The sequence below is a fragment of the Coturnix japonica genome, chromosome Z (genome assembly GCF_054131305.1).
Source record: "Coturnix japonica strain WE chromosome Z, WE-NBRP24, whole genome shotgun sequence".
Taxonomy (NCBI): Eukaryota; Metazoa; Chordata; class Aves; order Galliformes; family Phasianidae; genus Coturnix; species Coturnix japonica.
This window is the reverse complement of record NC_140702.1, coordinates 23,232,075-23,256,386: the sequence shown is the minus strand read 5'-3', so window position 1 is coordinate 23,256,386 and position 24,312 is coordinate 23,232,075. Positions and strand designations below refer to the sequence as shown.

At 34.7% G+C, this 24,312-nt stretch overlaps 1 protein-coding gene across 18 annotated transcripts in view; it reads right to left on the bottom strand.

Annotated features, from left to right (window-relative positions):
• Positions 1–24,312, bottom strand: part of PAM (peptidylglycine alpha-amidating monooxygenase) — a 112,148-nt gene that overhangs the window by 9,739 nt on the left and 78,097 nt on the right. For 11 of the 18 annotated variants that reach the window (XM_015849427.3, XM_015849429.3, XM_085528063.1 and 8 more), the window contains exons 13-21: positions 20,283–20,470; positions 19,108–19,176; positions 14,096–14,398; positions 9,526–9,655; positions 4,504–4,620; positions 3,864–3,936; positions 3,188–3,395; positions 2,704–2,904; positions 131–249 (exon numbers count right to left, since the gene is read on the bottom strand). In XM_015849427.3, the coding sequence (XP_015704913.2) occupies positions 131–249; positions 2,704–2,904; positions 3,188–3,395; positions 3,864–3,936; positions 4,504–4,620; positions 9,526–9,655; positions 14,096–14,398; positions 19,108–19,176; positions 20,283–20,470 (1,408 nt within the window). The remainder of the gene's footprint in view (positions 1–130; positions 250–2,703; positions 2,905–3,187; positions 3,396–3,863; positions 3,937–4,503; positions 4,621–9,525; positions 9,656–14,095; positions 14,399–19,107; positions 19,177–20,282; positions 20,471–24,312) is intronic. The other 7 variants (XM_015849430.3, XM_085528065.1, XM_085528067.1 and 4 more) reach the window with 1 other exon arrangement.

Here is a 24,312-nt window from a genome sequence, read left to right as displayed (position 1 = left end):
CAATTACACATGTAAAAACACCTCATTTTCTACAATAATATAATGATCTTACATAAGTTGCAGTAGCAGAATGTTGTCAACAACTCCTAAACATAAGTATACACAACAGGAACTCAGTACAATACTCTACCTTTCTAAGCGGAATGAAAGTATCAATTATCTCTCCAGTAGAGAAGTTCATAACAAATCCTTGCACTGGCTCTGACTCTCCAGGATAAGGCATCCCATTAACTGCAAAGAGCAGACCACCTGCAACAACATTAGATTTTCTGTAACAACTCAAACATTGTAATCTACAGTACAGATCAATGATAATGGATAGTATTCGTAAAAACCTGCCAGACAGACTGGCAGAGACAGAGGTAACTCAACAGGAAACTAAATAACGATAGGGAAGTTAAGCAAGGTGTCAAAGTCCAAAGTTTGTCATTTGAGAGCTGGAAATGTTGTACAAATGATGAGAATGAAGAAGGCAGTATTTTACAGGTTGGTTGGGCTAAGGAAAACAAGAACATAAAACCATTGAAAAAAATCAAAATGATGCTTTGCTATGGACGTTTACTTTGGCAATAGAAAGTTCTTAAAATGAATTTAAAATGAAGAATCAAGTAGGCAATCAGTGGGACCACAAGGATGTGAGAATAGAAGCTCAATACTGGTTACTTCTCACTGTTGAGTATGCTGGGGAGATTCTGACACACAATTATTTTTATTTTTTTTTTTGTAGCAAAGATGTCACAGAAGCCAGTTCAACTTCAAGGAGACACACAAAAAGCTTTAGAAAATTTGGAGGTTAGTAAGACTCCAGGCATGGATGACACCTACTGAAGTTCAGAAGGAAGTAAAATGTGAAATTAAGTGACTCAAGCCAAACTGAGTCATCTAGCACTGCTAACAGCCATACTTCCAAGAGACTGAAAGAGTGCCCGAATATTTCCCATTTACAAAAAAGAGGTCAAAAAAAGTGCCTCGGAAATAAAGATGTACATATATTTCCTTCATTCCCAATAAGAGGGTAGAACAAGACTGGTAAGCGTACAGGTAAGCAAGGCCTGTTGGAAACAAGTTAGTGTGGTTTCTCAAAGGGAAAAATTCAGCATCTCCTGATTGAGAAGGAAAATCACACAAGTAAAGGAGACTGTAGACATACCTGAGATTTTCAGAATTTTTTTGACAAGGTTGTATATCAGAAGTTACTAAAAAAACAGGGTTGTTATTGGGTGAAAGATCCACAAAGCAAAGGCCATAGCTTAAATGTCATTTTTCAGGACAGGAAAGTCTAAGTAGTGGGATCCCTCCTTCAAGGATCACAGGCAGAAACATTTCATTAAACGGTCTCCAGCAGAGATGTAAAGAGTAGGGGTGAGCAGTGACATCATCTCCCAGACTGGGGAAGATACTGAATTCCGTGGAATAGTTATGTGTCTTGACATCAAGAGCATCTGGAAAGACTTTTTGTTAAGGGTAATTGAATTGTCAAACAGATGGCAGAGGAGCTTCAAAGACAACAGCAGGGTGTCACAGCTGTGAGAAAAAAAATAGAAATCTAGATCTTATATATGTGATGCTTATACTGGAACTCACAGTGACAGTTCAAGATCAAAGGGCCAACAACAAAAGGCCTCTGAAATCTTTGGCTGTATGCACAGTGGCAGTTAGAATTTCAAAAGAATGTTGAGCAACATCAGGAAGAACATTAATAAATGAGGACACAAGTTTGCCACTAGGCAAGAACCTATCATGCCTACATGTTGAATACTGAGAGAGGGTTAACTGTTTGCTCAAGAAAGTAGTAGAAAAACTCATAAGCAACAGGTTTATAGGGAGATGCTATGAATACAATGACAAAAGTTATCACCTACCACATCTACGACAAAGTAGTTTTGGGTGTGTGGGGAGAAAAAGAAGAGTAGACTACAAAATGCTGTCTCTGACAGTGGCAGCAGGAAATGTATTCTAGAGAGGGACTGCATTTTGCGGTCTACTTGCACTCCTTCCCTAGAATGCATCTCCTGCTGCCACTGCCAGAGACAGCAGTGGACTTTACAGAGCAAGTATCTCAACTTGTACAGAATTTCTTAAATTCTTGGAAAATGAAACAGAGATAAACTCAGTATTAAAACCAGTATCAACTACAGAGTCAGGGTCAGACATTCCAAAATTCCTACTTCAGTTCTTAACATTTCTATCCCCTTTGGTGCTGGTATTAAAAATCTGACTAAAAACCTAAATACAGTAATTGTATTAATCATCAAATTTTAACAGTAAATTCTACAACTTCTAAATTAGAACTATTTGCTTTCACATCTTTTTATTTTAAGAAACTCAACACTTTTCCTGATGGCTTGGAAGCTCTTCAGTTTGCTCTTCTTAATGGAGCTTGAAATGAATATTTTAAAACATAATTTCTAACGAATTATTGACTGTGCAGTCACTAGGAAGCAAACAATATAATCTACTTGACATCACATTTAGGGAGCCTAATCAGTCATTTCTCAGCAGCAGAGATTTATGCAAGCTTCCCTTCCTGCAAATTGGAAAAACAGCTCAAATTTTCCATTACATCAACACCACCGTGAAAGACAATAAATATCTGGCTGAAGATACATAATGGAACTCTCTATAAAATATTGCTTTATGTATACCGTGACATATTGGCATCATACAACCACTTGAAATCTCAAGAACAGGAAAAAGAATTACCTGGAGCATATGAGACAGCAAACAACTCTCTTCCAAATGATTTGTGCTTTATCTCTCTTACAAACTCCGCAGTTTCTAATCTGAAGCACTGAATTCGACCATTTTCCCTGTCTGCAACACAGAGCTGACTTAACTCAGGGATCAGAGCTAAGCTGTGGGGGATACGAAACTGTGCAGGTCCGGCTTTGCCTGAGGAAGTCTCTGCAAGACAAAATATCCACAATATCTGTTGAAGTACGCACTGAAGCTGTCAGTTCTACTTCAAAATATCAATATTTCACATAACGCAAGAAAGCACCTGGAAAAGAATAAACATTATTCTGTTCTAAAGGAAGAAATTCAACTGAGGCCTTGAAGGTATGACAGTAACAGAATTTTACAATTATTTCTTTTTTCTTTTTTAAATAAGAGCAATAGTGTCAGCAATTTCACAGTTAATGATAACATGAATTGATGACAGCAGCAAAGCACCAAGAATTCTAACCTTCTCCCCACTGCTTGATGTATAATCCATTTGGAGAGAACTGGATGATCCGGCTGTTGCAGTAGCCATCAGATACGTAAATGCTGCCAGTGACTGGATCCACAGCCACATCGGTTGGTTGACAGAAATGACTGTGGTCACTGCCTGGCTGCAGAGCTACTCCAAGGATCAGCAATGGTTCATTTGTATCCACTCCCAGTTTGAAAACCTTTTTAGTCAAAGGGAAAAGAGAAGAGGCTTCAGTTATGAACGGTGAAATAAGAAGAGGGATGACTGCCAATACAAAGTATATGTAAAAACCTAAACAACATTTTGATTATGTCATCTACTATCAGCTTTACAGCAGTTTTGATTCTAATAAATTTCCTAACATGTAAATTTCCCATGATTACAGCAAACAAAACAGTTGCACGTCCTGAGTTAGAGTAAACAAGAAAACTACTTTTTAATAAAAGAATCACTGTTTTCAAACAGGTATATTTACTTCTGAATACTATGCTCAAATTACCACTTGTATCTGTATTACTTGAAGGCCACGGGGAACAATTTCTGTGGTCATATTGTTAATGTTGATCTTAACAGACCTATATAAATAGCTAACATAAATCTCAAAGAAAGCAAACAAATAATAATGGCAAAATACTAATGTTCAGTTATTACAACTTCACAAACATACCTGATGGAGAGCTACATCAGTGACCCAGTAGTTACCATCTTTATCTATACTCAAACCATGTGGTAAATAAAATCTGCAATCATAATTAAGGAAGAATCAAGTTAAAAACTTATTCCGAGAGTAATGATATAAAGTAGATTTGAAGATTTTATTTTTTAACCATGAAATAGCAATACGCACATATATATACATATGTATATATACATATATATATTTAATAAAGTACAGCTCTACAAACTAATAACCTGTTGGCATTTCACAAAAAATAAGATTTATGTAACAGTACAGAATTTTCTTTACAAGACTATCTCAAATTTGGAATTCACTTTATTTCTGCATTCTCAGTCAAGCTAGCATTAGGTGACTTGAAAGAAAAAAACAATACTTCGCATTTCTGCTAATCTGACTGGTAGGTTAAACAATATAAATTGGTAGAAAGCAGATATAATAAATTAGGTAAATAATTTGATTATTTGCTGATTTTTCTGTTTTTTAAAAAACTCCAGAGGTTACAATCACACAATGCAATACAAAACAGGCATGTGAAAATGGGTTGGAGATTTCAGGGATTCAAATACATGGAAATGTTAACAGTTCTATTAGTAAAGGCAACAAAATCCACACAAACCACAAAACTTACAGATTTCTGCCTGTGGAATGCAGCAGCTCTGCATTACTTGGATTCAGAACAAGAATCGTGTTTTGTTCAATTGGTCCAAGTCCTCTTTGTTGATAAACAAATTTGCTGTCAAAAGAACTACACAAAAACATTGGAATACAAAGCCAGTATTAGAATGGTGACCAGTACACATGAAACTTAAAGATAAGTTTCATATTTTAAATTCAGTGCGGGTGACACGACTTTTTTAGTCTATTATTGTGTTGTTGTTGTCTTATTTTATTATTATATGACCATAAAAGTTCTACTATTGGGATGTCTGCATTTCCTACTAAGGTTATGACATCTTCACTCAAAGAAAACAAAACCAACTCAGCAACAATTAAAGATAATTCTAAAGCAAGCTGGCAAACAAACAAACAAAAAAATTCTAAGTTTTATTTATTTATTTTTAATTATTATTTTGCTATGGCAAATAACAACATAGTCTAAGTACAAACACAGTTAATCACCAGGACTTTATATAAATAAATAAATATATATATTTCTCTTACATGTAAATGTCCACACACAATTTTCAAAGTAAACTGTGTTCATTAGTAAAAAAAAAAGAAATATTTAAACAATTACAACATTACTATGTATTTGTGACATTAAAAACCAGAACTGATTAATGTTCCAGACATAAAACATTGAGTAAAGGAAAAAATAATCAGCTACTTGTAACCTTACAGAGAAGCTGGCTGTTCTTTCAACTTATTGAATGCATTCCGCCTTCAGATGCCATGTTAACCTTCATTAAGACGCTATCAACAAAATTCAGCTATAAATGTTAGAAATGTTGATTGTGGACAAAAAAATGTTAATAAATGACATGCTCTTCCCTCCTGCCTTATATTTTAAAGACCATCTTTAATCTTCCTAAGAGAAACCCAGACATGACATGATGCAACTTGGTAAACAAGAGCACATATTGTAGTCACAGACAAGGCAAAGAATAGAGTTATTAAGGCTTTGAATTCCATAGTCCTAACAGCCTAGTCTCTCCAAATATTCATACGTCTAGAATTTTTTCATTGTGGAAAGGCAATACTGGCTTCATTTGTAAAATAATGCACTCAAGTTTATGCATATATTACAATTTAAAAATAGTGTTTAGATACAGTCTTTATCTAAAATCAGTATATCGTTTTCACTGGAAATGATCATAAACAAAATGTTAGTGAAACTCTCTGCAGAGCCCTTCCTGGACACTGCCAAGATGCTACGATGAGATGCTTGTTTGCTACCTATTTATCTTTGCTAAAATGTGTTAGTTAACCCCAGTTAGTTAATGGATACAAGTGAAAACAGCTGAAGTTCAAGCTCTGTGGAGGTTTTAGTATTAATAAACACAGAAGAGAATCTTAGTGAGGGCACGCAGTCCACAACAACAACAACAAGAAAACAAGATTCTATCTCTGACTGACTAGTTAGATTGCTTAAAAAAAAAACAAACCAAAACAAAACAACTGATCAACTTCCCTTATTATTATTCTGGATCCCAGTAACAGCCCTGCCCAGAATTCTAAGCTTCACCTGCCAGATGCTCAGCTCTTCTGTGAAATGAGTGCTTTCAGCATAAACGAGACTGTACAGTATTTTCAGCAAAGGAAGATTAGTGAACACTGAAATGAGGGTATGGGATGGAATTTCGTGCACCTTCATCCTGTTAAATATTCTTTGAGGAGTTAGACTAGTATGCTACGGAGCTACTCTTTCCAGGGCTTAAGACCATTTTACAAGGTATTCAGCATTTCTTTTTTATTTGATAAATAATAATAAAAAATATTGCTAGTTAAAAAAAAAAAAAAAAAAAAAAAAAAAAAAAAAAAAAGGAAGAATTGAACACCTTATTGTTAAACATCATATTACTCTCCTCCCATCATGGTTTTCTAATATGTTACACAGTTTAAAATCAAAGGACAACTAAAATACATTGAATGTCACAACTTCCAACTTCAAACTCCAATATAATTTCACAGCTATTTTTCTGCTTCTCAGCTGGACGGTCCATACTAATATAAACAATTTAGTACCATGTTTAGAGTCTTTCTGGTATACTATGTATTAAGCTTAGATCGCCTGACCTCATAACCTTTGAAAGTACAACCTACAGCTCTATTCTTAGTCAATATTGAGACTAAATTAAACCTACCAATCTTGTCAGGAATGCAACAAAGATGTTCAAGAAAGATTTTATATTCTTTATTATGTTTTCTATAATTTGCTCACACAGTGAATCTTTTTTCATGACAAAATCCAAAAAACTTTCCAGTGATTAATTGCTCAACCAGGTGAAAAGTTCCATCTTCTTTTTGAATTGCACACTGCACATACAGCGTGAAAGACAAAACTGAAAACAGTATGTGGTAAGAGAACATGAATAATTTAAGCAGATTATTATTATTTTATTTTTTCAACTATGCCTACAAAGAACTAAGAGCCACTGAAAAGCTGCTACTGTATTACAGGGCTTGTCATTGTGTAACTCTTTCTGTGCTCCAAAAGCAGACTAAAGGTGCCTTATAACACAGCACAGACCATTCATTCAGCTATATTTAGTCGAGTAAGGAACCAGCTTTTATGGCATATATTAATAATGCATTGAAAACATTTGTGTAGTTTCTAATAGCACAGATTCTTCTTTTCTTTTTTTTTTTAATTATTTTTTTTTTAAATTTGTTTCTGTACTATGCTGGTGAAGCACTAAAATAGAAAAATTCAGAGCATTCAGGCTCAATTCATCATGTTTAAGATTTGCTAAGAAAGAATATGCTCAATACTTCTGTATTTCCCGCTATAATGATAACCATTAACTTCCAAGTTTTTATCCCTATGCACGTAAAAGCAACAGGAATGACAATTATTTTGATAGAAAGGAGTATCAATTACATTAAGCCTCTGAACTTGGAAATGAAGTAACTGATGGAGTCAATAAAGCAGCAGCAGAAATAAGTTGTAAGAAGATGAACTAGAAATGAATGCACTTCATTTACAAAAGGAAACTAAACAATATTGAATGAAGTGTTCAGGCAGCACATACAATACTTTTTTGAAACTGACTTTTTCCACACAGTGTGCAACAGTCAAACTCTAAAATTCAATGATGACAGTGCAAACATTTCACAGGGATTCCTTAACTATAAATAAGCTGGTGCACTTGTTGGTAGGGGGGTAACTCCCTATAGCTACAGAACATAAATCATTGTTTCTGGATGGTCCCCATAACAAAAGATTCAGAATATGTGCAATGGCTGCAGTCTAGGACTGGACTGAGTTAGGAGAATCCTTTTTGAACACAGTGTAGTCATTAGATACGTCAGTAGATTTCAGACCTATGCCAGTGCCTCACCACTTTCTGAAAAAAACACCAATTTCTTCCTCCTTTGTGATCTAAAACTACTCTCTGTTAGTTTAAAACTATAGCCTCTTGTTCTATTACTGAAATCCTTAGAAGTCTTTCTCCACCTTTCTTATGAACTGTTTATCACGTAAGGTCTCACCAGAGCATTCTTTTTTCTAGGCTGAACTGCTCCTCAATGTATACATTGAGAGGTGCCCCAGCCCCCTGATCAGGCTCCACTTGCTGCAGCAAGTCCATGTCCGTCCTGTGATTAGCCCCAGAGCTGGATGTAGTACTCCAAGTGGGGTTTCATGAGGGTGGAGTAAAGGGCCAGACTGCCTCTATGCAGCTTGGTGTCATCTGCAAACCTGATGAGGGTGCAGTCAATGCCAGTATCAATGTCAATCATTTAGACATTAAATAGTATTGGTCTCAGCATGGATATTTGAGGAATATCATTCATTGCTGGTTTCCATTTGGACACTGAGACACTAGTTTTAAATTTTCAGTACTTTCTTCAGTGACACAAAGAGCAAAATCTGAGTTAATCTGTAGGATGACGAGGAAAAAAAACAAACCAGCTTTCACTTGAAGAGGGTTGCTTGAAGTTGCAGCATGCGTCACTCTTTCAAATTTGTCTATATTTATATACACTTGAGATGGCGAGATCACAGGTACAATGCACAAGGACATAAATCATTGCCTGATCTTCTCCATTATCTTATTTACCTCTCACCCATAAATTAGTACTTGAAGCATCATTTTAGTATAAGGCTGAGAAAGCCGCTACTCTGATTTTTGAAAGATACCTTAAAACAAAGGAACTGAAAAAACAACAACCACCCTAATCTTTAGCCTTTAAGTTACATACATGGAAAAGGGAGGCTTACAAAAATCAGAAAAGCAAATTTACTACCAGCATTCTGTTAAAAGCTATTACATATTACCTACAGTGTTCTGGTACAATCTGAATCAGATTTTGTACCTACAGTTAGATATGCTGTTTGAAAGTAAAAGACAGCATTACATAAACGGGGACACCATACACTATTTAGAATGTTCTGTCCTTATATTATATATTTTTGTATGTATTAAACACTAGAAGAATGGCTTTTCTTCTCTTTTTGAGATGACACTAGTTTTTAATTAAGTCAGCAATGAAAACAGTAATGAAAAAAGCATGTTCTCTTGAACAATCTCTTTTTTTTTTTCCCCCCCCAGTGGATCTAAAGACAGATGCGTTCAATTCAGAAGAAACAAAGCTAGCTTTGCATGCCTTAAACACAGGCATTAATAGCAGTAAATTTTACTAAAATACCACTCTCCCAGACTAGTTAATCCAGACAACAAAATGGAGAAGCAGGCATAATTCAAGCTCACAATAACTTGGGTATGCAGTTTTGGAACCTAATGTAAAATGACATGTTCTTACTGTCTACAGATCTAGCAACCCCATAGGTTGTCAGTCACAAGCTCTGAGTCTCCTCCTCAAGGCACTTTCAGCCAAAGAGCTGAATTTTGAACAGCAGAGGATCTGCACAAATAACTGAATTTTAAATAGAAAAGGATCTGCAATCTACTGTTTCTTCAAGAAGATACTCAAACAGTATACACCAATTTGATCTTTTAACATGTAATTCTGCAAAGAATCTACTTACTTTTCATCCCAAACATGATCACCTCTGTGGAAGATAACTAGGTTATTCTCACGGTCCAGAGCCAAACCAGAAACTTGGCCTAGTTTGAGGTCTAACCCTGGCCACTCCATAGCCTCTTCTATGTGGAAATCTGATTAAAGAAACAAAGAAAAAACATTAACACTGTGTATTTATATATATACAAAAAAAGCCCGTAAAATCCATAAACAGGAGTGTTTGATATTGTACCTCACATGCATAATTTTCTTGAAAGCACTGCAATTCAATTCCAAGCATAATCTTATTGCAGTAAAGCATGCACTAACACTGGTATCCTGCTATATGCAGGAACACAGAAATTTCAAAACTGCTACTGTCTTCATTCCTCTGTGCCTTATAAGCATATAGGTACATGGCTTTCAGATGTCTGAAGAGCTCTGTAAATACTAACACTGATCAATTACAGAAACATACAACTGTTAAACATATATATATTATATAAAATTTTATATATATATATATAATAGTACACATATAATTATATATAGTGTCATATGCATACAATATATACTTACATAATATTACAGAAACAGATGTCTAAGTCTGTTGCAAGAAATGAAGGGCATAATATCTATCACTGTTTATGAATGAGGACGCTATTTAAGAACAAATGCTGGGTGGTTTTTGAGTAACACAAATCTGACCTAACACTAAATCAAAAGTACAGGATTTAGGCAAGTGAACCACTGCTAATAGGTTGGATACTTCCTGCATTTGTCTTAAATTGTAAAACTCAATGAAGGAAGAAAAACATAGCTGTAACTTTAAAATTAAAATTGGAAATGTAGAAAGCAGTTTATTTCAACCTCTGTTGTATGTAAAATTTGACTGATTAAAGACAGAAACAAAGTAAAAATTTTAGAAAAATTGTAGAGTTTGACTAAGAGAATTTCTCAAATATAAAGTGCTTAACATGAAATCAGAAAGAGGTTGGTTTGCATTGTGGCTGCATTATGAAAGAAAAACTGAGATGGGAGACAATCCCCGAAATCTTCAGGCCACAAGCTCTACAACCCGATAACCATATGCCCCACTTCCTGGGGGAAGAGAATGGGAAGAGATGCAGTCTGAGGAGTAACAGATGTGTGGGACAGAAAACAACCTTCTACAATCTACTGCAGGAAAAGAGAAAAACAGTGCTGAAACCTGGCTGAGACTAAGATATATTTTACCTCTGTAGTTTTACGTAACAGAGTAGGTTACAGAGAAACCAAGGCAAATCTAAGACAACCGTCATCTGCTGTGAATACAATCAAACAACTGCAAAATTTTGAACAAATTATGTCCTAATCTGTAGTAGTTTTAGCCTTAAAAAAAAAACAGCAAACAAACAAAAAAAAACCCAAAAAAACCCCAAAATCTTGAAGCTAAAAGAAGAACTGTTAAGAAAAAAAACATATTCAAAAATCCCACAGTACATGGGGATCATCAAAAATCTGTACAGTACAGATCATTGACAGCAAGCACAGTACCAGGTACACTCGCCTGCAAATCCAGTGTCACTTGGTCAATCCATACTTATACATATTTAATGTTTTGATGTTTCTTGATCTCTAAGACTTCTCAAAATAAATAAAATAAAATAAAATAAAATAAAATAAAATAAAATAAAATAAAATAAAATAAAATAAAATAAAATAAAATAAAATCTACAACATCTGAAAGTCTAAACACAGAAATATACATTTTGGTCTTTGTAAAATTCAGTTTCTCAAAAGTGATGATCTACAAGACACAACATTTTATTGTCTCTTTTTAAAAAGACTGAAAGATTTCTGATGGGTAGAAACAGTAAAATAATAGAATCATTTAGGTTGAAAATGAACCTTAAAGTGAAATAGTCTTAATCATAAAAAAAATCTGCATTTTCTTCCAGGTTTTCAGAATTCATTTATTATGTTTTTTTTTTTTTTCCCTTTGCAAGTTTCTGGCAGGAAGCCCTCATAAAAAGGTGCATCCAAAAAGAGAACTTGCTTTTCTTATAAAAGCTTGCATGCTGAATTCGTACCTTATACATCTGAGACTATTATTAACTCCCTACAAAAGCAGCCCACAGACCAGTTACACATGAAACCAAACAATGACTTATACCCATTAAAATAACTTAAAAATACATCTATATGACTCTCAGTGATTTTGTTGTAAATGTGCTCTGCATGGCAATTCTTTTATTAAGAATTAAATAAGCTTCCAAAATGCAAATCAGCTTCTATCCTTCCTAGAATTGAAAGGATAAAACCTCAATTCATAGGTAAAACTCTCTGTAAACCCCTTAACATTACCAATTTTATTCATTCACTTAACATTCATTTACTCCTTCATTCATTTACTCCCTGCCACCATAATTGTCGTTATTTACAATTGTTGGCAAATGTAAACAAGAAACCTAAATGGAGTTTTTAAAATTTGAAAAATCATACTGTTAATTAGAATCAGAAGATGCAGTTGTGCTGTTGCACTGATATGGAACAACATGACTGACCAATGAACAGTCACAGGCTAATTAGATTAACAGTGCTGGAGAAGCAGTAGCATAAGTTTAATATGTATATGATATTATTTATATCATTTTATTATATTTTATTATTTATTACTTATCTGTCTATTATTTATTTATTTATTATTATTATATTATTTTTTATATTATTAATATATATGACATAATATGTACAACAACCTTACTTACCTGGTCACTAGAAATTTCACATCAGTCAAAAAAAAAAAAAAAAAAAAAAGAAACAGAACATTTGGCAAGACTAAAAATATTAAACTTTTAGAATTCTGGTAATTGTTAAGCAGTTAAGGGAAATAAAAGTTATAATTTAGCAGAAGCCTGACTTCTCCAAACGTGCAGAATTTTTTAATTCAAAATAACAATTTTATGAAGGGTGCAATGTTTCTTCTCATTAAATCATCACAATTTAAAATCTTAAATCTCCTTTCTCTATTAGAGAAAAAAAAACGTCAGAGCAGCAAGGTTCTGTTCTCTAGTATGTGTAGATGCAAAACAAAACGTAGATGTGATTAAAGGCTTTATTGCACTAAAAAAATTACCAAAAGATGGCGCTGACAGCTTCTGCTGTTCAGAATTTCTGTAATTAGCAGTATGAGAAACACTGGAAACGAATGCTAACATCATTTCAGTTTTGCTTTATCTCAGAACTGCACCATTTAGAAGTTCATTTGTTAGTGCTCCACCAACACATTCCCCTCTGATAAATATAGAGCAACTAAAGAGAAACTATCAGAGACACTTTCTACAGTCAGAATTAATGCCATATGGTGTTGTGAATAAGACGTGTACTCAGTTTGCTGACACTCTTTCATCTGAATCAGTTAAAACAAAGCATTTTCCAGGCCTTTTTCCTTCTACACACCACATATGACCATTCTGAAGTTATCAAAATGGTTTTGCAGAAATATACATTATCCTCCCAATCATTTAATTCTACTGTTGCTTATGGAATCACTTATGTTTAACACTTATTAGGCGTATGACAATATCCCAACTGGTTTTTTGGGTTTTTTTTTTTTTGCCTCTATGTTAATAATTTGACAGGTTTTCATTTAACCAAGTGAAATAAGCGAACACTAGAAATTCCCTAGCTTTGGCTTTCCATTTAATACATACCTATAAGTGTGCTGAATTTGAATACTGTAACAAAAGCTCACATAACACTACATTTTGAATAGAAATAAAGAAACGAATGATGTATAATTGTATACAACAGTACTTCAAAACATCAAGCTTGTTGATTGCAACATAAAAGCAAGCATGTGCTGCTGCAACTGACGCATACAGATGACTTCCATGCATACATATCAGTTTCTTTTATAAGATACTGATTCACATGCTGCATTATTTGGCTTTCCACATTAGCAAAAGTAAGCACAATCACACAGTCAAAAATGCAAGTAAAACAAACACAACACTTTCAAGGTTTCTGCTGTCATAGAAACCTGAAGGGAATGAATTATAATCCTAGTATAATGAAATGGCCTGTCCAGGAATATTAGGATAGCCAAAGCCAATTTGTAATGAATATTTCAATTCTAAAGACTTTTTTCATCATTTACTACAGATCTTTCAGAATGAGAGAAAAACAGCTGATAGAATTACAGCAATGAATCTCAAAATCTTGACAAACCAAAGTAAATCTTAAAAAAAATCAGAGTACAGAGGTTATCTCTGTGACTAATTCCCAGTAATTAACCATATTAAGAAAATTCCTCAGTCCCGGTGATTAGCATGTACTTTTAGTTTTAGCCTGTTCCAGCATTACTGATATAAAATCTTTAAGTCTTAAAAGTGGAAAAAAACCTCTATGATCTGGTACAGTTTTTCACATATGGAAGGGGAATAAAGCAATGAAACCCCTCTTAAAAAAAAAAAAGGCAGAACATTCCCACAATTGGGAAAGCTGTTATATAAAACACTTTCAAGTATCAACTGATATTCCCTTCAGATTTGCTAATGTGGATCACAGCTCTTACATTGCATTTCACTGTATAAAATTAACCCCTAACCCACCTCCTGTATTTTCTTTTTCCCAGCTTCCCTCACCATGCTTAGGCTGTTGTAAAGGAAACTGTTTGTTTTCTGGTGGCCTCAAGGTAGACTCTAGTCTGTGAAATTTGTGAATTCTGTCTCTGACAAGAACAGTACTGTCCCTCTCATGATTTGTGATCTCTCTGGCAAGGTCCTTCTTTTGGACTACATTAGCAATCTCAGCTACAAGATCTGATTCTGCCTTTTCTGTAGGGTTTTGCTTATGCACGTGAACAACATCTTCCCTTTCTCCTAGCAGCTTGGAAAGCAGTGAATAGAAATCACCTGTACAGAAAAGAGAAAAGAGGAGAGGAGGAAAAAAAAAACAAACCCAAAACAACAATTAAACAGATCAGTTTTAGAAAATTTCAGCAAAGCACATGTACCATAGTTATTCAAACAAACATTGTCAGTAGTAGCATTAGAGGGAATTGTGTCTCAGAAATTCAATGAACCAATCCTGCAGTCTGAAAAATTGATGCCAATTCATTATAATCTTTCATTTACACATAGAAATCTACTTATACCTGACATTTTGGCATCCAAAACTCATTACTCGTGTACGTATGTCCTTGGGGAAAAGAAGAGGGATGTATATAATTAAAAGATTATTTATCTAGATTTGAGCAATTACCTGGATTTGCAGGTTACTGATGACTGACATTTTATATCACAGAGGTGTAAAAACTCTATAGTTATGCACTTGTAAAGATAATAATACATAGTCACAATACATGCCAAAATACATTCCTCTGAAATCTGTCACCACATAAGGAGCTTAGTCTGAAAGAGAATAAAGCTTCACAACTGCAAACACATTCAACATAGCACACAGCAGAAAGAAGACTCATAACTGAAACACGGAGTGGTCTATTAAATATTACTGAGCTAATTCAGTCTGGGTCTTGCCCTTCCCCCTCTCTGCAAATAATAACAGTCCTTGGACAAAGATTCAGCTAATAATGCAGGGAACAGTATTTTCCCATTTACAGCCATTGCTACAACTGTCTTAGACAAGTATTCCAGGAAATTCCAGAACAGCAGCCCAAAATTCAGTATGCAAAGTCCACTAAAACAATCTTCTCAAAATATTCAAGCCAAACCCAACTGGTTTGGAGAAGTCCAAGGGATTTGATAAGAATGATGACAAATGTATATCCTACTAAACAGGAGGTAACCAACTTGTTTGATTTTACTGGGTAAACAAGTACCTTGGCTACCAGAAACTATGATCAATTCTGTTATGAACAACAGCAGCTACATGATTTGACTAGAAAGAACATTCTGTACGCATACAGATTTGATTCAAACAAGTATACTTCTATTTCACTGTAAGAAAAAATAACTCGATTAAAAATCTGCATTATTTCATACACATCATAAGGTAAAAAAATATATGTATCTAGATAAGAAAAAACATCACTATTATAGCTTTCACAGAGAAATCACAATCAGAAAGCACCACTTGCACCCTGGAAATTATGTCTTTTGAAAACATCCTTAAGAGGACCTGTCATATTTATAAACATTCCTACTTCAATGATTTTGAGTAGCACTCTACTCAGCGTCCTTGCAAATGGATTATCCCAGGTGAAAACTCCTGTCAGAAAACAATTACTGAAGTAACAGGGCCAATCTCAAAGAAATTAAATGAACAAAGCAAATTAGATAAGAGAAACAACAGTTATTTAAAAAATATGAATTATTTGCTCCAAATACAACTAGGAGTCTGAATGCATTTTAGCCCTAATAATGTCATTCAGCTAGTTCAACTACTAAGAACAAATCCAGATACTCAAGTAGTATGATATACTGGAAATTTTGAACGAATACCGTATTCACTTTAAGAAACTTCTATAATTATTTTAATCAGGTTCAGTATACTCTGAAAGCATCCAGAAATTGATGATGATACAGGAACACATCTGGAACATCCTTTATGTAGAACAATTTGGTATTAATGTGGTTTTCATTAGCCTTAACAACACATTTCACCATTTCACAAATTAAACCAAGTTCCTAAGTACAAACATTTTGATTTTACTTCGGGGTGCAAGGAGACCTGTAGAATCAAAAATGTCTGCTGACTTCTTTTATGCAATCATTCCTAATGGAGAGGACAGAATGGCAAAACGAGCATTCTTAACAAGTTGGTACAGTTGTGAACAACTTCCCCAAACCAGCAAGTCTGGTTCTTCTCTAGAACTTTTTAAGCAATGTTAGTGTCCCATATCAACAATTAGTTCAGTTGATTAATTTGTCTGTAGATTTTGGTTGCAACAACACACGTTACAGTTAGTTAAAAGGCTTCAGATTACTAACTCACACACTCATAGTTTTCAAACAAGTCTGCCAGCTTCCAGCTTTTGCCACAGACACTGCATTCCAACTCCAACATGCAATACTTGAAAAACTCCCAGCACTAATTGTAAGAGACATTAACAACATTTCAACAGTAGAGTAATGAGTAAGGGGGTTTCAGAAGGTCACTGTCAGTGGCTACAGATATTTTCCAGACTGAGTCCTACTAGTGCTCAGAAGGGGTACTGTAACCAACACACTGAAAAGTATTTAGGAACTGTCTGAATGTTTGTTTTTTTTTTTAAAAGTGAGTGCCTCAGAGAGTGAAAGCAGCGTGAAGTGAATCTGCTTAAAAACCACAATCTTCAGCTTAAGTGCATTTCTTTGACAAAATAAGTAAGAAATCCCCATGCCTAGGGATGAACAAAAGCGAATCCTACAGACATGATCAACAGTTCCATATGCTCAGCATCAACTGCAGGTCTGAAGTCTTGCCTATTTGTTGATATCTTACACTACTCACAATATTTATTAAGAAGAAAGGACGTGAGCAGATATGAGTGGGAACTCTCATCAGGGTAACTCATTCCTGGTTACCAAGTATAACTGGCTCCTCTCTGAAACTCATATTTGCATCGAGGCCCTGTATGATCTGGAACCAGACTTTCTTGTCTTTATAAACCACACGCAAACACCAATCAATAAGACAGAAGCATCATTTTAAGAAGTCACTCAGAATTCACTACAGGTAACTTGCGAAGAGTAGACTTCTTGTCTCTGATTAACAGTTGGATCTCAGCAAGAAACATCCAGTAAATGTCAGAAGAAGAACTAATGTTATTTCACAGCTGTTCTGTACTAGCCAGAACACCTGAAGGATGTTGCCTGTCCGAAAATACTCAGTGGGAAAGGAACACCAGCAAGATAAACCATATTATTTGTTTGGTTTTGTCTGAGATGAGACAGTGTGACCTTTAGTGTATCTCTATAGGGCTAGAAGACAATGTGGATGAAGCACAGCTTATTCTTATTGAGATAACTGAAGTCTGCACTTCTAAGGGCCAAAAAGTATTTCTAAAAGAGCCATGAAGTTCTCTCTCTATGGAGAGAATAAAACCAAACTTGATCTCTTTTTTCCTTTGCTTTACACTAAAACTTCAGGACACCAACATAAAATTTAAGCCAGGTTCCTGTAAATGATAAGAGAATTTATCTTAAGCTAATAGCTAAGAAGATGAATCAAGATTCTCTCACTGCAGCTTCTGTATTTTGATATTTCACATCAGGAAACCAACTAACTTCAAATGGACAACACGATGAAGTCTGTTTCCATAGAAACATGTTAAATGAGAATGTATACCAACTAGTGGTCAAAGGAAACAAAACTGGATTGCTGAAATGTGCCTGTGAAACACATTTCAAAGACAAATTAAAAGTATTTTGGAGACAGGATCTTATTTCAAACATTAATGAATTCAGTAAAATACACTGATAACAATCTTCAACCTAATGATCATGTACTCACTTGAAGTAGCTTGTCAATATAAATCTCTATGTTTGTAAGCAGTTAGTTCATTCTGATCTGGAAGGGGCTTAAAAATAAAATATTTTTAGAATTATATCTATTTCCAAGACTTAAAATTAAGTCGGGTAAGTTTCAAATATAGAATTGTAAAGGTTGTCTTTAGCAGTTTGTGGTACTTTCAGGACCATGTGGAGTCCCTCAGGCTCTATAAGCTAGTTGTTATGTAACTGACTTAATTATTTGAGTTGACTTCAAAACAGAAGTGTATAAAGAAAGCCTACATCCTCTTGGAAATGTTAGGCCAAACATTTGGGAGATGTTACAAGTGAAAGAAAATCTATTATTTAACTAGTACCACAGGAGCATGGCTTTTAAAAATACTGCCTTTGACACATTTGTTATGAATTCATACTTTGGCAATCCAGCTTCATATCAGTCACCCTACTAACCTTATACTTTGTACTACCTGAACCACGAAGTTACATAGCCTCAGTAACATTCAATTAAAACAAAATGGAGCTCCAGTTGACAAGATTTTCTCCTTGTGAAAAAAAACTCTAGATACTAAACAAATGTCTACTTAGTAGTAACATATGGCACCATTCAGAAGCACTGTATAGTACAGACATATTAAATTTCCCTGAAATCTAAGCACATCAGCATATTTCTAGATGTTACAACAGTCACGGATTTCTTTTTCCTATAAGCACTGTACAAATCCATGCATGGGTTGTGATGCACGTATGCAGATCTGTGCAAGTTGTGAAAATTTAGTGTTACGCACTAACAGCACCCTACCCACCGCATTCACTACTGACAGTGAAGAGTAATAAAACACTATTTATAGAATATATGCACAGTAAAACAAATTTAGGAACAGGAGTAGACAATGTAGTAGATTACATGAATCATCACATAAAAGAATAATTAATATATTCTCCTGCTTTTTTAGGCTGCCACAATTTCTTCATCCTTATTCTAAAATTTTTTTACCTACAAGGCTGTATATAAGTTTCAGTTGTATTAACTGAAATACAACATTATAAACTGCATCAGCTAAAGGAAAAAAGATTTAAAATGTTATTTATCTTTATTAATCAGAATTTTATTTAGCAGTATTTAACATTAATGAATTCCTTATTTGAAGATGAAATAAACAAATACATACTCTGATCCAAAATCTCTTCCTCTTCTCCTTTTGACAGCTGCAAAGAACTTTTATCAGTATCCTTGGTTTCTAAAAGAGGGGATTTAGAATAAGCTGTTAACTTCTGTGTGTGAATGGAAATGAACATCATGTGCTAGATAAAAAAGCCTTTCTGAAGTCAGTATTTTTTTTAACCCTCTATCAATAGCACGTGTACCAAACAACACTGCAGTAAAAGAACTGGAATGAAAAAATTTATTTGCACTTGTAACAGGACAGTGGGTGAGGTTTAGGCAGAAATTTAGACCTCTGCATCACCTACTTCCCTACCCATCCACACAGATGGACATATTCCACAGTTGAAGTAAAACATACGTAACTGCCAAGAATTTTCTCTTATGGACCTTTACAAAAGGGTAGCATAAACCTGAAGCCCAGTTAAAATGGCAGCCTCACTGATGTCAGTGAAAAAAAGTATTACAGATCATTTCAGCTAGTCCTAAAATTAATTAAAAGCTGGTATCAAATATACCCCAGCTTTTATGAGTTCAAGTGTTTATATAACGCAAGACTGCCCAACAACAGTGCAACAAATGACTCCAATATTAATCAGCTCCAGCATGAGAAACAAATCTAGTTCTGTCCAGGCAGCATTTTGCCATAAATAATTATTAGTTTTCTAAGCATCTGATGAAATATACTGCTTTATATCTGCTGCCCTGTGTAAAACTATACTTTACAATGAAGGCAATATCAACAAAATTATTACTGAATACTGCTACCACAGTACCACACGCACATACCAGCATCTAATTGAAACATTTGATTCCTCCAGTAACAAGGCTCTAGAAAACTTTAACTTTACAGGAAATAGACAGAAGCTAAAGTAAATATTAAGAAATTATTTAAAGTACTGATATCTATGTACCATAACAGCAAGGTCAGTTCTTTTGTCTACTTATTTCACATAGCTATAAAACTGGGTTGGAAATTGAAAGTGAGTATAGGGGAAAAAACAGACAAAAGACCAAGAACGACATTTTGATCAAAATTAAGAGCAGGAGGTCTAATTAACAATTTGTATTTTATTCAAAATTGCATTTCCTTTCCATGAAAATGTATCATATTAAAGTAAAACAAAGACATCAGTAAACATAAAATCTTACACAAAATGGATTTCAAGTTTTTTTTCTTACCTTCATGATGTCCATGCGCCATCTTCAGCATATCAGGCTTGACTGGAATAGGAATATTTGCTTCCTGTGGTATGTTTCTGAACATCTCAGGGTTTGCATTCTGTGTGCATGTTATATATGAGACAGCATGCTTGGCTTCCATATAGTACATAATGTAAAAATTGCACATTTCATCATTGGCTGTTCCACTACAGAACAAAGAAAACATGCAGCAGTTAGAAGAGAAAAATGAGCTGAATACAGCTGTTATCCAATCCAGCTAAATTAACAGAATGTTTAAAAAGTTGCAATGAAGTGCTTATAAGTCCTTTACTCACTAAAACTTTTCACAGCTTCACTGCTTGAAGTTTCTTTCATTATATATTCTCTGTCTTCTTATAACAGAGAATAACACCTTGCACAAGCTCCTCAGATATCTCAGGAATTTCTAAGAATTATGCTTTGATTTTACAGAAAACTGCATCCATGATTTAAACTGCTCTTTCCTCTCCTCTTTTCTCCAGTATTGTCTTTGCATTCCCCAATATATCATCAACTACATATATGTTCTGATGAAAAGAGGAAAAACTGTACCATTAATGTTGTCATAATCCATACAATTCTGACAACCTGGGGCAAATCAACCTAAAATATTTGCAAATAATTTCTGTGTGTAATTTCAGGAGCTATCACTTAAGTCCTTCCATGTTCAAGTACATCCATTTGCTGGCCATCTTCCACAGTGTTTCTAACACAGTAAAACCTAAAACATGATAAATAACTCCTAAAGTTAAGATGGCATTGCCATCTTCTGAATGAATTGATCACAAGCTTTTGTAGGAACAAAATGTGTACAAGAGGAATGATTACACACTAGGCGAAATACAATTCTTTGTCAGGCATGTACTTGAAACAGAAGAGGCTCTTCTGTACAGCTACATAATCCTGCTTTCAATAGAAAGAACAGCTGGTAAAATAATTTTTCAGAAAAAACATTACTTTATGAGGCAGACAACACAGAAGCTCTTTTGCAACTCTGATCTGTTTCTGTTTATTTATGCCATATCTCCTAATCACTGCTACAATCCTGACAATAGAATAAGCCATTTCTTACAAATGAAAGTTCACCAAATAAACAAAGGGTTTCATGTTAAAATTTTTTAATCAGCTCTCACAATTAACCACTGATTTATTCTCATAAAATGACATGGGGGTGGCCTATTAGCTGTTTGCAAAAGACGTCAATGCTGACTTTTCAAGCAGCATCCTGAAGCATTCATTTATTCACCATAGCAACAATGATGACACCAGCCAGAGGGGGGACAGAGGGAACATGGGAGAAGAGCCTTTTTCAGGAGGGGAATTGGTATTTTTCCATGCACTGAAAATTTACAGTCCCTTGGAGACCACAAAAATCAGATTCCGACTTGGCAAGCTCTGCTTAAGCTTTTAGCAAGCATTCACTTCACCGCTGGACTTTAGTATCTATCACCATAATTGCCTCCAGCAAAAACAGAGGATGTAGAACTTGCATCAACACTAGTTCACCAAACACATTACTGAGCTAAATACTGCCAGGTTAATTATTTTATATTTACTGAGAATAGAAAAAATACTGTAGTATACTATAGAACAGAGAAAAATACCGTTAACAACAGTTCAGAATCCTACCATTAGATACCTGAACAACTGAGAAATCTGCAGTTCTGTGAATGACTCTAATGCGTAGAAATGCTGATGAGTTATTCTAAACAAAAATAATCTTGTAAACCACATTCACAAGTACCTCCAAGTACAGACTGTAGTATATGATCCATACACAATGAAGTGTAACAGAACAGAGGATGACCAGAGGGCTGGAGCACCTCCCCTATGAGGACAGGCTGAGAGCTGGGGCTAATCATCCTGGAGAAGTTCCCAAGGAGACCCTGCCAGTACAAGATGGGTACTGGAAAGGACTTCTTATAAAGGTAGATAGCAACAGGATGAGGGGAAATGGCATTAAGCTGAGTGAGGGTAGATTTAGACTAGATATTAGGAAGAAATTATTTACTGTGAGAATGGTGAGACATTGGAACAGGTTCCCCAATGAGGTTGTGGATGCTCCCTCCCTGGAAGCATTCATGGACAGGCTAGATGGGGCTTAGAGCAACCTGGTGTAGAGGGAAGTATCCAAGCCTATAGCTGGGAGTTGGAACTGGATGATTTTGAAAGTGTCTTCCAACCCAAACCATTCCATGATTCTATCTATGATTTGGCATAGTGGCACCTTCTTTAACAAAGACACTATCTTTACAGTGACTGGGCTCCAGACCTTGCAAGTCCCTTAGACTAGTAGCAATATTATGCTTGGCACTGAATCAACTTGCGTTTGCTCTAAAACATCAGCTTATCTGTTATAAAACTTTGGTGCGTGCATGGAGTATTTTATTTAGTGGTTTCATTTCTGAACCCTTGTCTGCCAAATCCTATATACAAGGGCTGCTCTGAAAGTAATGCTGCCTATTTTATTGTGTTGGCCCTTGAATTCACAGGCACATGTTGGTAGTACATGAGGTTGAATCTTCACACCAATATTCTGTTATATTCTGTTGCTGTGTGATTATGGCAGAGACAGAGGCGATCTAATAAAATGGTTTCTACCATGGAACTGTGTACAGGGCAGAGATGAGTCACTGAATTCCTCCATGTGGCCACAGTGATGTGAAAGACAAGCACATTCTGGACAATCACGCAGATATTTATAAGTGTTGCATACTGGCTCTTGTTCATTGCTGGTGAAAATACACAGCTAAACGTGGTGACCATTCAGAAAAATAATATTTCATAGCTGAGAATTTTATTTACCAAAGAGCATTACAGTGCTCTTTGTATCTGTTGTAATCTCCATGGATAAAAATAAGAGGCGTTACTTTCAGACTGACCTAAGTATATAGAAGAATGTCTAGATGTCAAATTTCATTTGTCAAACTAGAAACAGCAGGCTGAAAAAGGTTAATGTGAACCATCGAGGTCATAAAATAATAGAGCAAGATAATGAAAATGAACTAGTGTATCTAAGTGAAAACAATAATAAAAATGTAATGTGTAAAAAACCAAAGGTATAAGCAGTTTAAAAACAAAACAAGAATATTTACTCCTCAAATAACATATTTAGTGACAGACATGAAAAATGGCAATTTGCATCTTACTTCAGTAAAAATATAGAGAAATGAACTAACTGAAGTAAGCACTATGTCATAAAAAAAAAAAAGGCAATCAATACTTTAAATAAGAGAGCATCTGGAAGTTAGTGTAAAAAAATGACTAAAACTGTAACTGCATTGCAAAATAGTCATTTAGAAAGGCAGTAAGAGAAAGTACTATGCAAAAGCTATAATGAATGTAGTCTTAATTGAGTAAAGCAGAGAATATTGTGAAAAGCTGCTAACTCCATTGAGAGGTTTAGAACATATGAAAAGTAACACCTGCAGTAAATAAACGATGTCAAACAAAATAAACAGTTTAGTAACATGTAATGGCCTTGACTGCTATCACAGAAATTACTGTGAAGTTAAGAAACTGTAACACAGAGAACATCATGTTTTAACTACGGTCTTGAAGCCTGTATTAGAAACTGTTATGCTTTAATTGATCAGCTTTGAAAAGGGGAATGAACTAAGTAAATTCAAGTTCCTCTGAACCCTAATTTCTAGATATATTAAAGATACATCACAAATGGCATTTAGGATATTTTTTCATCTAGTTTGAGAAAAATAAAAAATACAAGCAGAAAAACAGACACTGTGAAACCGAACATATAGACAATCTAATATATATATATATATATTATTTTTCACAGTTTTCCTTTTGTGCTCGCATTTCCTGTTTTTTCAGGGTTTATATTTGGAATTCAACATTTCTCGCATGGATGAATCATTCTGAATAGAAAGCTAAGACACTTGCAATATAGGAAAAACATTTTCTGAGATTTAAGCAATTTTCATATATCATATTTTAGCTGTATATTATCTTTTCATATGCCCAGTATTGTGAATACATCACTTTTCAT